The following is a 17,506-nucleotide window of genomic DNA, read 5'->3' on the forward strand; positions in this document are numbered from 1 at the left end:
GCTAAGCAATCAGTAAAATTTGATAAACATTACAACCACCATGTATTCCCCTAAATGTACTAAGTATATCTTCAAAACATTTGTCAAGCTTTCAATAAATATTACAAGTGTTGTATATAAAGATTTTTTTAATAAGGTTATTTTTTTTACTGAAGATAGGTTTCAATTTATAAAACCTTTACTATATTAATATTATTGAAAGGTGATATTCTTGCTAAGAATAACTACTTTTTACCAGCTCTCTTATTGTATTCAAATAACCTCTAGAACCTTCTAAATGAATACTGAAAGTTTTCTGATGAAACTTAGAACATTCTCTCCTTTTTTCTCTAATGATGACTGTAGTACAAGTTGAAAAATACGAAATAAAAAGTTCATCTCCTCCTAGAATTACTGAAGATTGTAACAGACAACTATTCATCCTAAACAGCACAAGTTCACAAAGCTTAATATCTACTTTCACTTTAATTTTGTTTTAAGTCCTTTTGTGATTTGCCCAAAATAAATCAGGTTCCTTCCATCTTTCAAAAAACCCAAATTAAATCATTTCCCTGCCATATTTTTAATTTTGTTGAAATTTGTTCATGTTATGTATGATAATAGTATACCAAAAAATGAAATAAAAAACCACAACTTTTTAAAACTCATTTACAAAAAAAGAAGTTTGACACAAAAGGGATTCATGTTTACTAAACCATGTCTACTAGCAAGAACTTAGGGCAAAGTAGGGTGAACGAGCAATTGAGTTATTTTACTAGTTACATCATGCAACAGAGGCTTCTGTGTATTCTTTGCACCAGATCCTCTACCACTTCAACATGAGATTCTAGCTTAACTGTGTGAAGAGGTATGGCACGATTCCAGAAGTTAACATTTTCCTTACCTGAAAATGTATTTCCATTATATACTCATTGTTTCACACACATTCTCACCCATCCTTCTCACTTCAGGTGTACGCTTTCTTACTTGTCTCATGAAAATTGAAAATTAGTACAAATGCAAAATAGTTAGTACATACAGAGATGTGAAGTCTCCTATTGCTTGAAGTTTTTCCCACATGATTTTCCACATCATCATTAGTAGTGCAGTACAGGTTAGATCACGTGATTAGGTGCAATTTGCCTTGCGACTAGTGGAATGCAAATCCCTAAGGCAAGCAAGAAAAATAAATGTGTGCAGAGGTGTGTTATCTCAAAATTTAGTATTTACTTTCATCTTAAGACCTTTTGCACTTCAGTAGATAGTTTAAAACTTATTTTTCCGCACGGTGTTGTTTATCCAAAAATACCACATGCCTGTGAGTTTTACTGTCTTCAGATAATTAATATATGCTGTATCCAAAAATATCCATTTTATTCCATCATATGCTTTTGTATAAGTGAATCATTTCATTGAAATGTATTTCAAAACAGCAGGTATGGGTATTAACACTTTTACTAACAAAGAAGAGAACAGCTTTCAACCTTCCCAGGTCATCTTCAGGTTAACAGAGTCTGCAACTGATCATTGCCAGGCACGCCTTAGGGATGAGAGTACATTCCTAAGACTTGCCCAGCAATGGTTAGTTGCAAACTCTTTGTCAATCTGAAGATGACCTAAAAAGGTCGAAACATTGTTCTCTGCTTTATTAGTAAAAGTGTTAATATCCATACCAGCCATTCCAAGATACATTTTTTTTTCAAGTGGGTTTCTCATCATCAAGAATTTCACTGAAATTGGGTCACATTCTGCTATGCTTAAAATGTTGACAACTACTGGCTATAGATTTCTCTAGACCAACTGTGACACGAGTCTTATTGATCAGTCTAGAACCTACAAGAAACACACCACTAGTATATGAATGGTTAACAGCCCTCATTTCTAGATAGTATGTTTATGTGTACTTAAACAGATTTTTATTTTTAACATTATTTATTCATTGCTATGACCATAAGATTGTGTATATGACCTAAACTTTTTCTATTATATTTGTTATAAATGAGATGTAAAGAAACAAAGGCAAAACATTACAGACTTTTCCTGAAATTCTTGATCCCATAAGCAAAGAACAAGGGGAAAGGTTTCATCAAGACCTTTGGGAAATGTACAAAAGATATTAGGAAGGGTAGAACATCAGCATGATGGCTGCTTACTGCTGGCCATTGGAACAAGATGTTCCAGATACAATACATACAGGAAAAACCACAACATGTAATTTTAAGACTAAAAGATGTAGATTTCAAAATCAATTCAGGATGAATAAGGATGTATATTTGTTTGACATCAATGTTCTTACCTTTTCTTTAGTTTGTTTCTATTTTTGTTAAACATAGTAATAAAGAATGTCCATTTTGGTAAATGAAATAACAGATCAAAAGTTTTTCCTTCTCATTTTGTAAAAAAATCCTTACATTATAAAAAAAATGAATATTAATTTCAAAATATATTGAGATGAATTATGGAAAATCCACTATTAAAACCAAAACTTGTATGAAGTTTATATCTGCAGGCCTGTGCAATTCATGGTGCTTTCAAATATGCATCTTACAACATCAAATATATATCAGGAAGAATAGAATGTCCCAAAATTACTGTCATTTACCTGGCTTCCAAATTAACTTATTAATAGGTTAGAAAATTTGATTACTGTTCAGAGCAGCATTTAGTTTAGACATACCAAGCTCTGATAAAGATACATTGGATTTTACTGTTAAACCAAAACAAAACAAAATTCTGTTTTATGTAGTTAAAAATTTCCTGTAGACATTGGTTAGAGACATGCCTAATAGTAATGTCAGACACAATTAAAGACATTCTTTTCAAGTATGACACTTCTCCTTCAATGTGGAGTAGAACAAACAGTGCTATCTCAGTAGGGTAAAAAATAATTGAAATTTTATATTCTGGCTTATGAGTATTTCTAGTATGCATTTTTAACTGCTTGAGCAATATGAAGCCCTTTAATTCTTTTGCTGATAGCTTGGTGGATTACACCAACCATGTGACCCCAAATTTACCATTAAAGGTTCCATATTGTAATTTTAAATGTTTTGTGTATTTTTGCAAATATACGCAAGGTATCAACAATCATTCTGTTTAGATAAATAAAATATAATCTTCAGTGAAATATTTTCACTACAAATTCTCCATGAATATATAGTCAGAGTGTTGATTGTTCCTAGTGCAAAGTGATTTTCATATTAAAATTAAAAATACTTTATCACAAAATTTTCAAATATTATTAGCAAAATCTCTACAACCTTAAGGTAATATTTTCTATAAAATTTACATTTTACCTGTTATTTACTCTACCCTATCTCCATGTGGGGAGTCAACTTAACTGACTTTATATATTTACCACACAATCTTAAAAATAGAAAAATGCAAAAAAGTGAATTCTACTGTTCTATCCTTTTCAGTACTGATCACAAGCTCTACAGTACTTCTGACACTTTCTTCTTCTATTTCACATCTATTTCTGATGTTAATTTTGCTCAATCAGCTACTAAAAGTAAAATATTTATTTTACTGTTAGCAGCTGAATTAGAAATGTGCTAATCAGATAACAGTGAATCACTGCTTCTCTCATGAGACTGTTTACTTGACACTGTGATAAAATACCATCAATAGCAAACAAACTCATGCAGTATAATTACCAGAACTTTCCCATACAGTTTATGATAATCCTGGCTTCAAATACACCATGGGAGACAATTTATCTACAAGAATTGTCTGAAGTAATAAATGTTAGAGATAACATTTACAATATGGCTTGGTACAAAGTCTGTAGTGATACAATAAACTTGGTAAGTATTTAGATGTTAGTAATTATTTTCCTGGGTTGGTTGGAATTTAGCAGCACAAAGTGTTAAGTGCTTACAAATGTGTATATATTATTACTATTTGCTCATAAATGCTTAATTTGTGGTTTTCTGAAAACATAACACAATGAACAAAAATATATAGAAAAACAATAATTTGTAGTACTTATGATATTAAAAAATGGAATTATACATGTGTTGTGCTTGTTAAACCTAGCCCTAAACCTCAGTCTCTCAAATTAAGGGGGAAGATAAATGAAGTTTTGTATATTTTAAAAGATGCATGCCAGAAAAACAAAAATTTGTCAAACATAGTCAAACAACAATACTGGTGGACATAACACTGGAATTTATCTGTTCTAATTAAGCTATCAGTGGAGTTTTGTTTGTTTTAATTCTCATTTCTGTTCAAAGCAATTCCAAATTTCTCCTTCAAACCAGTTATAAATTACTTTGAGATTTAAGTAGAGTGGAATGTGCTTTTCCTATTGGTTATGAATGTGTACTTAAGTAAACAGGAGCAGAAAAGAGATTTCAAAAGAATAAAATATTGGGCAAGGTTACTCTCTGGCAGGTGTAAAATATATTGACATCTTAGCAAATCAGAAAAGGTGGGAGATTTTATATTCTTACTTAAAAATACCTGAAGTGTGAGTTTCTAATTCTTTAACCACTACCAGATGTTGTATGTCAGGCATAATAAAGTATAATCTGAACAAATCTTAAATATTTTCTTTCAAATTAAGAAATTAAAACAATATTGAAAACTGAATTATAAACTGCAGTTTTATGCCAGTTATATTGACATACAATGATAATAAAGTTATTTAATTACATTTTCAAAATGACTCAAACATCATGGCAGATGCCCTTTGACTTGTCCATTGACAGAGGGTTAAACAAAGATATAAATGAGAAGTCCAAGCACACCCCATGATATGATGGTTGAGAATGCATTTGAATATTTCCTTTTAAAAAAACTTAAGTAATACAAAAATTTGATTTATAAATTATATTTTACTGTGACATTTATAGACATACACTGATAATAAATGTTAATTAAAATATGAATGTAACTTTGTAAATGGTCATCACATGCACACTTTGATCTAAACATGTGCAGAGAATTAAGTTAAACAAAACTTAATTGAAAATGAGAAATCATGAAGGCAGTATTTCAATTAATGTAATAATCAGACACTATTTCAACTAAATGATTATCTTCATGACATTAACAAGTCAAATTATAATTTTGATAACATGATTATTTTGTGATGCTAACTGATATAACTGATTCTCATTAAAAATCAATCGTTGTGCAATCTAGTTAACATTAAAAATACATTAAGAAAGGATAGATTATTAAATACTTAGCCAAGTGTGATCTACTGTGCTTGAGACTACAACCATATCAATTGAAACATCAAAAAATATTCAGGTCAGCTGAATGGGCTATTGGGGGTGAAAAGTTTACATTTTGTAAGATTATACAAAAGAAGGAAAATAAACTGTCAAAACTTGCAACAACTTTATCATATTAAAGACTACCAAATGGAAACAGGTACAGTCAGCAAGGCAAGGCTTAAAAATATTTCTATTTGTTGTAACCTGACTGACCATCTGAAACTGAGGATGACAGACTTTGACGTTATTACCTAGGTAAAGTTTAATATTCAGTAATTTATTTTTGCCATATTACGGTTAGAATATTTTTGTTTGGAAATTCACATAGCCTGCAATAATGTTGGAGTGCACAATTTAATTACCAATTGACAACTCAGTCCTGATTGGTCAATGCACTGAAGTTTTGAAAATGCAACTTATCTCATTGAAGACCTTTCACCCTAAACTAATAAATACATGGCCTAGCAGGAAAGAATTTTCTACGGACAAGCATGCATACAGAAGATGACAAACAAGTGTGTTCAGTGTATTCATCTCCAAGAAATGTTCTCAAGGACTGAGGATTAGAATCAAAACAAAATAATTTCAATTGGAAACTTGTTCACGTGGAGAGAAGTATTTGTAGATTTACTTGGCAAACAAGTTCAAACAGAAGAACAAACAGTGAATATGTCGGCAATAGTCCATTCAGCCTCACTGACTGATGGGGATACTGACCAGCATATATACGTTGGAAAAGAATATGAAACTTCTGCAACTCTCTTCATAGATTAAGTGTTGATAGTAAGTGTATTAATGGTTTTAACACACTGTTTCAGACAATAATGGAAATAGTGGCATTTCCAAATTTTTTTGCCAACCAATTTAAAAAATAAAAAGTTTACATACCTATCTGCTCACATTTTAAATCAATTTAGAGTTACAACAAACAAAAAATCTTTAAGCCTGTCCCAAATGTTGTACAGCATGCTGTGTAAAGCAAACATACATTTGAATAGGTGGTATCTGCACAACATACAACAGCCCCAGCAACTTAATATAAAGACTTTGCACCAGAACTTAATTCTGTGCAATAGTAAAGAGCTGCATCACTAATGTCAATAGAAGTATAACTTTTTTATTAAAAGTATACTTTTCATAATTTTTCGAACAATTCAGGTTGACTCCTGCATTACATATTATTTTACAAGAATATGTCCCATAGAAAATTTTTCAATGAAACCTTTCCTATATATTTTTCAATTTCAACTGAGTACTGTCACACCAAGATGCTGAAATACAATTCCAGTTGGAATTGGGTCTGAAGGTTAAAAATAGGAGTAACTGTTTTGTTAATTTTGAAACAACTGAATTTCTTTTGCAATTATTATAATAGTTTTTTGTACAACAAAAGATCACTAACCAAGATAAAAAAGGCCTTCCTTAATAACAGAAGCTAAGGGTATAATACATATAAGTTATGTTTATCAACATTTAATTACTGAGCAATAATTCTAATTCAGATACTTATAAAATGTTAAATTATCTATAACTATCACAGGTATATAGAAATCAATCTACAGCATGCAGTGCCTCTACAAAACATAAGACAGAAAACTTACATTTTGTAGTAAAACACCTTTGATTCTCCAGTTGATGCAGCAGGTATAAGATGTTTGTCCAGTACATCCAGAATATCTTGACATATATCACGCAGCTCATTTTCAACCTAAAGAGTGTCACCTTCATTTAATTCCACGTCATCATAGTCCACAATTTGTTTAATATAAACAAGAGGAAAACTATTGTACATAAACACACACAGATACCAGAACCACTGTTCAAGAACTGAATTCTAATAAAATTTCAAAAACATTTCCCAAAAGATCTGGCTGTAACTTTGATTTTATCATTAAGCACAATACCACTTAGTTTGTAGGAACCAGAACAAAAAACTAGCAGATACGTATTATGTACAGATCATATTTCAAATTTCTCTTATAATAATTTACGAGACTTTTATAAATACTCAAGTTTTTGAGGTTCTTAAAAGCTAGTATGACCTTCAATTTAGCCCCAAAACATTGCTAAAGTACAGAATAAGCAAGTAGAGTAAAAGTAAAATATTCTTTTGATAATTCTGATTCTGGCATCACAAGGGCCAGATCACCAACATTTAAAGTTGCTGTAATGACACATACACTAAGATGTCGCATTTTAACTTCAGGAGGGCAGAAGCAGTATTGCATTTCACTAACTTCAACACATGATGTCCTGGACTAAAACTGCTGCCTGCAGAATAACTATTATTCAACAAAACTATTCACTGGTATTGTTCAAAAAAGACAACCAATAGATTTTTTTTTTAATGTAAGAATGATGTAGGATGGCCACCCAAAAAGTACAAAAACGACATAGGGATGAATATACAAAACCGTACGAAAATGCCCACATAAGTAGACACTGAGTAGATGTTTCAGTTAATGAGAATTAGCCATTGTAAGCCTTTACATTATTTAGATTAAATCCTTTTATTCAAATCTGAATTAAAGCAAATACATTTTGTTGTAGATAAAGTTTTTCTTGGAAAGATTTGGTTACTTATGTAGAGATTTTTGTATCATATTGTGTACATTCATCTCTTCATTGGCACTGCCATCTCCCCATTATTCTTATCTAAATAAACACTTATTTCTACTTTACCTACAACTGTTATAACTTATTTGATTTTATTCTTTTTGTTTGCATGAATAATATATGCATAAGCAATATACATAAAGTTTCTCTAAAATGCAAGATAACTCACAAAATATTGACCTACCACAGTACTTCACAAAAATAAAATTATACAACTTTTCAATAATACTATTTTCCACTATGAGCAAGCTCATTTAAAAAGTAACATCACAAACAACTGTGTTCAGTGATCATACAACTTCACTCTGAGTACCTATCATTTCTAGTTGCTGTAACAGTACAAACTAGTTAAATGAACTCTTCAGAGTAGCACTTTAATAATTGTGTAACCCTATACACATAGAATGGGTAGGATCCATTCAGCTCATAAACATGAAAGTAATTATACAGGGTGTGCACTTGTATATTTATTAACAGACATGTTTCAATATAGAATACAGGAAATAAATATGAATGACAATTATAAACAATGTTGAAAGTGACCCCGTTGGCATCTGTATTGATCCTTGGATCCTTCTTATTTTGTTTCTAAACATCGCTATCAGTTGCTGGCTTGAAATAGACTGAATAAATGCTGTTATCATTGCTTTCAAAACTGCACAGCGACTTTCCGAAAACCCTGTACTATAAACATTGATAAGTATATCTTTACGAAAGTTTGTATATTATTAATATTACAAGGCTTTCATATAGAAAATATCAGATTTTTATATTACAGAGATTTTTTAATAAAGATTTGTTCATGTTTTCTTCTTTCAGAATGTTAACAATCTAATATGCAGATTTTGATTTTATAATCTTAAAAACACTTTTCTTTATCTAAAAACTCGTAAGTTTCATTTCATAGTTTCTTTCATTCAAGATAATCGTCAAATGTTCTTTTGAATAAAATTTTATATTCAATCTGTTATGTTATTAATGTTAACTTGTGTTGTGTTGCCATCATAAAAATTAGGGAATAAATCTAAATTAACTTTTTGGTTTTAGAACAACTGTAAGTCATGAGAGGAAACTACAAACATTTATATTCTAGACAGCTTAAATCTTGTAATGGTATACATCTATTTATCCTTATTAATTGTATTTTTAGTGACCTTTGAAAAATTTCTAAGAATACCTCAACATAAGTAGAAAATTACATATTTTCTCAACCCAAATGAGCCGTTTTTTACATATATATTTTTCTCTGCAAGTGGGTTTTTCTCGACATCACAGAGAATTACATGGTTCACATTACAATATAGAAGAGTGTAATGCACAAGCTGCTGGTATGTATATCCTTAAATATTTTTATTATTTTTCTTTCATTATCTTATCTAATAAGTTTATATTTTACATTTTATTTATTTTTATAATAATAAATAGTGAAAAAATAACTTTGTAATTAAATGAAACATTTTTATTGACAGTAAAGCTTTATATTTTATTACCTATCCATTGCATGCAATTAATCAAAGTAAAATAAAGGATGCAAATAAAAAATATCATGTATAACCATTATTACTGACTACAAAACTTAAAAGTCCTTATGGTCAGAGTTTACACATCTAACCTTTTCACACTTATTTTCTGTAGTTACTTTATTACTAGCAGATGGCTTAGAAACTAGAAGAAACAAAATGAATATTACTATGTTCTTTTCAGTATGGACAAAAAATTCCAAAGTGTGTTTCTCCTAGTCTTTTTACACCTATTTCCTCTGTTTCTTATACTGTTAGCAGCTAAAGCAGAAACCTGCCAAATATAAAGTATAAATCACTGTTCCTTTAAGGCATTACCATACTTTGACACCATTAATATCAAACAAGTTTTTGCAGCCCAATTCCCATTCCCAGAGCTTTCCCTGAAAACACAATAATTAGGATTTATTTTGTTGACAGTATAATGGTTACAATGAGAACTGTAAGTATTATAAAATGCTTATACTATGGCTCTGTAAAACGTCAGGGACAATCCAATAACCTTGATAGATATTTGAATGATGATCAATAAGCAAATGTTTCATACAGAGTACTTGAATCCCAGCCCTGAAAACAGTGCAGTGGGAATTATTGGCTTGTTTACACAATACAGTAGTTGCAACAAGAATTATCTAAAATACTAAATAAAAGGGAGAGAAAATATTTATGATGTGACCTTTTACAGAGTTGAATTCAACCCAATAAACTCAAGTGGTTCAAACTTGGTGGAAACATAAGTGTGAAGTGTTCATGAACGTCTCACTTTCTACTTTACCATGCCCACAGAGAAACCAATAAATGTGTAGTTTCCAGTAGCTTGTAAGGCACAGTAAGATTTCAGTTACCATACATATAAATATTACTATTTACAAATAAATATTTAAATTACAATTAATTTTCAGTAAAGATAGAACAGTAAAATATATTTGAAAAACAATGACCTCCACTACCTGAAGTTCTATTTTGCACTTGTGAGTCGTATTTGTCAACTCATCATAAACCATGTCCAAATTCACACTGATGTAAAAATAAAAACTTTTGTAGACTTTACATATGCATTTTTTAATACCAAAATAATGGTAAAGGATAAGACCAACACCACAAAAATCCACTGTAATTTACTAGACTCCCTAATTACACTGTATTCAGGTCTAAAAAATCTAATTTCTATTTGTACAACTGCACTGATCATAACATTTTAAACTCGCCAACAATACAAGAACTTCTCTCTTGCAAATTAGAAAGACTAATAGAATTGCATAGAAAAAATGTACAGCTTTGAATTAGGTATAAAGCTATAAGAAAGCAGGTGAAGATAAACAAATCTTCTCAAATGATGAAGTGGTGGGAAAAGCCAACATCGTTGAAATTATAAATACTGTATCTCAGAAAACAGAAAAAGTAGGAAGTTCTCATTTTATAGTTTGTCCGTATCAGAAATGAGTTTCATAATTTGTATGAAACTATTGATGTATTACGAGTCACAAAATGTAATCTGACCAAATTCAGAAAATGACACACCAACATGTTGTCATACCTTTACCAGATTTATTTCATCCAACCACCAGGTATTACCTCTCTCTCACACATTGACAGTTTAAACAGTTCTTATAGACACATTTGTCTGAATGTGAGAATTTAGAAGTGAAAGTAACAACAGAGGTACAGGATTAACCAGACATCCATCTTGTATTTTGTTTAGGTTATTGTAGCTTTAGATGGGTTAAAAAATTATATCTTGCATATGATTCCTCATAAAATATATTTCTTCTAAACTTACTGTTTAACTTTCACTACAGAGCCTCAGTGGAACTGAACCACGTAATCACCTTGAACTTAATGTTATTACAGTTTTCGTTCAACTAACTTTTAATACAGTATGTGTATTTTCGCAAAATTTGGTAGAATTTCACCAACCTTATCACCACCAAAAATATATATAAATTACCCTTTTTTTCCTTCTAGAATGACTTCAAATTATCACATGAAACTATATTTGTTTATGCAATGTAACTTTAAACTTCTGACAGTACACACCTATTTATATTTAAAATTTACTGTGATTTGAATCACATCTAACTACTATTCACAGCTTTGCAAGTTGTAAATCACTTGGGAAACATGCAGCTCCTGTTACACTATTAGATTACTGAGTTGCTCTTGCATGTAGCTTGTAAAAATGTTTTATTATTATGTTATTTGTATTTCATACACTTTTACACTAATAAATAAGGAATACATCTAAGAAAGAAAAAAGTACTTAATCAGATCTATTTTCTGCTGTTGAGCCTTAATGACATGTAACCCTTTTTTTTTTTTTTATACTAATGGTAGTAGTGCACTAATTTTTATCTAACTAAATGATGCACCAAAGAACATACGATAACAACATACAAAAATCAGATATTGTTACAGAACTATTAGTTTTTTCTGGCTTTCCACCTATGCCATAAAAGGTGTTACAAATTCATCAAGCTAGTCAATGTATTTCCCATGGGTGCAAAACTTGTACTGGAAAAGTTTTTGTTTTTTGAATTTCACACAAAGCTACTTGAGGGCTATTTACACTACTGAAAAAGAAAATTCTCTTTATATAAACTATATAATGAAAACATTTCATTTGACAGACGAAAACTTTGGCTCCCTATTGGCTAGCAAGGTGACTTGAAATTAAAGACAAGAGGATGAACTCTTATCAGAAGATTCTATGAGCTTTAAATGGTAATATTTGCTGTCATCCCTGAGGTAGGCATACACAGGATGCAAAAATATCCTCTCAGATATTGGAAGACCTTATGCGATAAATTCTGTTTATAACCAGTAATTAGGAAATAAATATGAATTATGCCTTTTTCATTCTATAATGACTAAAAATTTATCACACAAGAGTGCAAATGTTTAATCTAAATAGCTTAAAACTCATAATAGCATACACTTATATTTATTTATTTATTGTTTTTAACATGCTGATCTTCCAATCATACCTGGGCTAACACTACCGAAATTCCATTGATGCAGAGCACTTGCACTCATGTTACTGTATCCAATAATATAAAACTGACCTTTACTCTTTACAAAGTGACCTAATTTAGCTGTGTTTTAGTATATTAGTGTTTTGTAAAATAGTCCAGTTTAAATTATTATATATGTATGTATAAGTTTGTAAATTATTTTTCTTAAAACATAGAACAGTAAATTAAGAACAGCAAACAATTATCTCTTCTAGTTGTAAACTTTACACTTGTTTATGGATGCAATGCTTCAGATTTCACATGTAGAAGGTGCCAAAATTTAGGTTTTATATATAAATTTGAATTTCACTAAGATTTATCAAACTTAGTAACAAAGCTGTATTTTGGTCTAAAAAATAAAAAATTTGAAATGACTGGACTCAAATTACCAACTTGTAATTCTGTATCAAAAGAACATGTTGATGTCAACATTCAAAATGGCTGAGAAAGCCATTAGAAACATTATGAACTTTTGATTGGATATTCATAACAAAGACAAAAGTATGTGTGCATAATGCTCCATTCAACACACAATGTGATACAAAAATCAATATTTGGGCATGTTCTTTTAATATGTACTTTTAAACTGAGAAATTAACTAATGTATACTATTACAATTATAATCTATGATGTGATAACAAACTTGATAACATATATTCATAACATTGGTTCAATAAAATTTTAAATGCAACAAACATGATGACATGACCTTTGACCTATGACGTATTGTGATATACAAGAGAATATAAACCTAAAAGGTCTAAATGCAAAATATGAAAACATTCAATGTAAATCTAATAATTCTGACATTCCTACAAGTTAAAATGTTTCAGTTACACCTTTTGTGAAGGTTTATGAAACCTAACATTAACCACAGTCAGGTCTATTCTAAAAAAAAACTTTCAAGTCTCTTTGCCTTAATCTAAACAATGTTATATTTAGACATTACTACTCATTTACTACACTTTTTTTTCAAAACTTTTCTTGAATATATAGTTTTAACTACAAAACTTCAGTCAAAAAAAGTAGCAAAGCTCCTTTTGCCTTAATTATCTATTGTTCAGGATTATTCACCTATGACATCACATATATTCTCTTGTAGAGAAGATTTCCATAAATTTGAACTGAGTTTAAAAATAGATAATGTTTTTTACTAGCAGGTTAAATGACACCTTGAGAATGCAACCGGCCTTAATGTTCAATGAGGATGGTAAGAGTGGCATGCCCCTGGAAAATTATAGCTTTATTGTTTGGTGTACATAATGTTATTTTAAGGTTCAATGAGGATGGTAAGAGTAGCATGCCCCTGAAAAATTATAGCTTTATTGTTTGGTGTACATAATGTTATTTTTTTCTCAATCAAGAACTGTTTTTTCACCATTTATCAGAAGATATTTTTGAAATATTTCAAGTTTCCACTTAAAAGTGCCATACATAGTAAATACAGTTTTGTGCATTAAATAGTTTCATTTAGTTTTCTTTGTCTCTAGTCTTTCTTTGCTCACAATTCAAAAGTTAGAGAACACAAATTAACTCTCGCATGACGTTCTCTTTCAAATCTTCCCATAATCCATGGAACTTACCCTACTATAAAGGAATTCAGTGCAAACACCATCCTTGCAATGTGGGCTAATTCTGAAGATTAGTTCTCCAAGATTTCCTTCTCATGTATCACTTTGAACTAGAAAGATGCTGCCATTTCAACTTTGTTCCTCATAAAAGATTGTCTAAATCTATAATAGAATCTGATTATATTTCATGCATTTATATAAATGTCACAAGGATCACAGTGACTTGCATGTATGTGTATATATGTGTGGTTGATTTGGCCACCTCTACATATTTAATACAGCCTTCCATAAAGTATTTAACTCTAAATTTAAATTATATTTAAAACTATGTTAAAGTACACATCATTTAATTACACTATATATTTACATTTATACCTTGGCAAATAAATGCACTTATTTACCTGAGCACGGTATTGTCTAACCAAAACAATTTTTCCTTCTGCACCCTTACTTTCTTCCTTCTGTTCAATACTGCTTATTATTCTCCACGAAGCTCTTCGAGCTCCAATAACATTCTTGTATGCAACCGACAAAAGGTTTCTTTCTTCAACAGTAAGTTCAACGTCCAAGGAAGCCATCTTTTTCATTGCTTCCACCATTTCTAACATGAATTAAAAAATACATTAAGTTACAATATAACATTTTTAACTCAATTTTAAACCTACATAACATAGGTGCATCACATAATAGGAAATTACTAAAGAACTTGATTACACAGTGGTACTAAATCTCCCACTGACTTAATTTAAGGCAAAGTAATGACACTAGAAAAAAGTTATACACAAAAAGAAGAATTTTTGTTATACACTAAACTACTGGTTCTCAAACTTTTCCATCCAGGGAGCACCTACCAGTCCAACTCAACTGTTTATGTTTGTTACCTGAAAAAACGCATCACAATCAATGAAAAGAAAGACACTACATTTGATGAGACTTGTATTTTCAACCAACCTAAAGATTACTCCTTTGAGAACCACTGCACTAAAAATCACTTTGAGTGCACTTGCAGTTTACTAACATTGGACCATCATTTTCACTGAATCACTGAACCAAATACTGACAACCAAGTTCATCTAGACTATTTTCAATGCTGTTCCACACCATACTCCTAAACCCAAGGTTCCTTGGAAGACATGTACTACTCACGTGATTGGGAACATTACCTGAGAATCCAATAAAGGAAACTAAATAAAAATTTTAAGATTGGTTGACAGTAATGAAAAAAATTATAAATGTATGTACAAGTTTACAGAGATACATACATACACATTACAAAGAAAATGACTGGCTATTTCTTCACATTCTAATATAGGTGTCCTGGTGTGTTGATTTATGATGGGGATGTTTTCATACATTAAGTTTCTTTTATTTATTTTTTTTGTTTAAAAATTAGTGTTTCATATTGATATACCATGATTTTCTTTTTAAGTTACAATGGTAGTAAATATGAGTTGTTTTTTTTTCTATTATATTCAGTAAGCCTTGTTTCAAATTTTTTAGTTGTTTCTCCAATGTAAGATTCTGGGTAGTTATTGTATGTTATTTTATAAATGATGCTGGAGTTGTCTCACTGTAGCTTTTACTTAATAATGATTTTAATTTAGTCTTAGGTTTTGGGACAAATCTGATAAGACATTTTATGTTTGACAGCAAGTTTACTCAAAGTATTTATTATTTTTGAGTAATCTCAAGGATAATTGTTAAACTGCAGTGTAACATGTTGTTGTCAGGTGTAATTAGTGTCAATTTTGTTTCCAAGATCAGTTTAAGTTTTTGTTCTGGTGGTTATGTAGAAATGTTTTGACAATGGCTAGAAGAAATTTGTTGGTGTAAATGAAGAAATGCTTTAGAGATTTCTTCACCTGTGCACTCAGTTTAACAAAGTTTTGAAGCTGTTTGTACAAGATTTTTTAGTACATTAATTTCTTGTCTGGATTCATTGGCAGAATTCAGGGGATGTGGAGGCCTGTGTGAGTGAATTTTGGTTTTGAAATGTGTATCGAATTTGATAATATGGAAGCTAAGAAAAGACAACTGTGTTATTATAAGGTTCAATAGTGAATTTAATGTTAGAGTGAATGAAATCTGTGTTCAAAAATGTTGTGTATGTTCCATACAAGTGAAATCAGCAAAGGGGAAGATAAAGTGCAAATTGTATGGCTTGTGTTTCAATCTGGATGATAAATGTTTAAAGTTTTGGTCTTTGAGAATGAAATAGACTTTTGTTGTTGTCAATTCTAAAAGGGAAACAAAGTGTGTCATAGATATAAATTAACCCTTAAACAGCAGCCATCATCAACTGATATTTTCCAAGAAAAAAGCAGCCATTATCAATTGACGATTTCATGTTTTACACTCAGTACAGTTATCATCAGTTAATGGTACAGACTAAAAACATTGGCTAGCAACCCCCTCACACTATAGTGACTGTACCCTTCAAAGCATTGCATCCAAGTAATTTTCTCAGTATAGGTAACAGAGCAGAAAAGGAAGGGTGTGAGCTAAGGGAATGAAACAAAAATGTTTTTCATCAAAACACAAAACTGAAGTTTTAGCACATGATAATTATTCCAATGAAGAAGAAAACTTTTCAGATTTTCATCATCATGAAATTCAATTGTTTAAAGCTCTGAACACAGTTCAGAATCCATTGGTTCCCAATGGGTAAGGTATCATGATTTTGATCCATTTATTCATTCCTTTAATAGTAGAAATACTGGACACATAGATAAATTTAGGTTCACGGATGAATCTAAATATGAATTTTTTATTGCTATATTTAATCAAAGTATAATGAATAATATGCAAGAAACAAACATGAGTTTTGTAAATCCTTGAATTCTAAAGAAGGTGAAAGTAACACTCCCTCTACTTCATGAAGTAAGAAATGATAAGATACAACTATTGAAGAAATGAACACTTTTTTTGCTCTGGTGATACTTATGCTACATGCAAAAACGAACATGTCAGCTCATTATTTGGAATAATGATTGCCTCACAGGAGCTCCCAATTTTTCCAAAATACATTACTTGATATTTATTTAGAGAGATTCTTAGATATTTGCATTTTGGAAATAACAAAGAACCGAATGCAAACAATTGATTATGGAAAGTTCAACTTGTGTCAACAATGGTGAAGAATAAAGTTAAGGAATCTTTTTCTCCATTTCAAAAAATAGTTATTGATGAATCTTTGATTCTTTTCAAGGGTCACACTGTTTTCACATAATACAAAGATTTTTATTCCAAATCTGTGGTGCTTGCTTGAAATGTACTGCTTGATTTAGATGTCCCCAAAGATCCCAATAAGCATTTTCAGGATTAGTTCATGTGCTACACTGTAATGATTTATTGTTTCAATGAAAAGTTCTAACAAATTACATTTTGCTTCTTGAAGTGTATTTTCTATTACCTTTACAATTCCAGATTCACTGTACATTACCAAAAAATAATTACATAGCTCAGTGTTTGTATTCAATTTTCTCAAAAGAATAACTTGTGCATTTATCAACCCACTAGACACTGGTGTTGCTGGCTTTTCTTTAAAAAATATGCATTTACAGAGCACAGTAAACCCCTCCAAA

At 30.4% G+C, this 17,506-nt stretch overlaps 1 protein-coding gene across 1 annotated transcript in view; it reads right to left on the reverse strand.

The window, feature by feature from the left end:
• Window positions 1-17,506, reverse strand: part of LOC143243913 (14-3-3 protein epsilon) — a 29,999-nt gene that overhangs the window by 11,104 nt on the left and 1,389 nt on the right. The window contains exons 2-3 of the mRNA XM_076487691.1: window positions 14,324-14,523; window positions 6,806-6,912 (exon numbers count right to left, since the gene is read on the reverse strand). Of these exons, the coding sequence (XP_076343806.1) occupies window positions 6,806-6,912; window positions 14,324-14,523 (307 nt within the window). The remainder of the gene's footprint in view (window positions 1-6,805; window positions 6,913-14,323; window positions 14,524-17,506) is intronic.

The sequence above is a fragment of the Tachypleus tridentatus genome, chromosome 2, assembly GCF_004210375.1.
Source record: "Tachypleus tridentatus isolate NWPU-2018 chromosome 2, ASM421037v1, whole genome shotgun sequence".
Taxonomy (NCBI): Eukaryota; Metazoa; Arthropoda; class Merostomata; order Xiphosura; family Limulidae; genus Tachypleus; species Tachypleus tridentatus.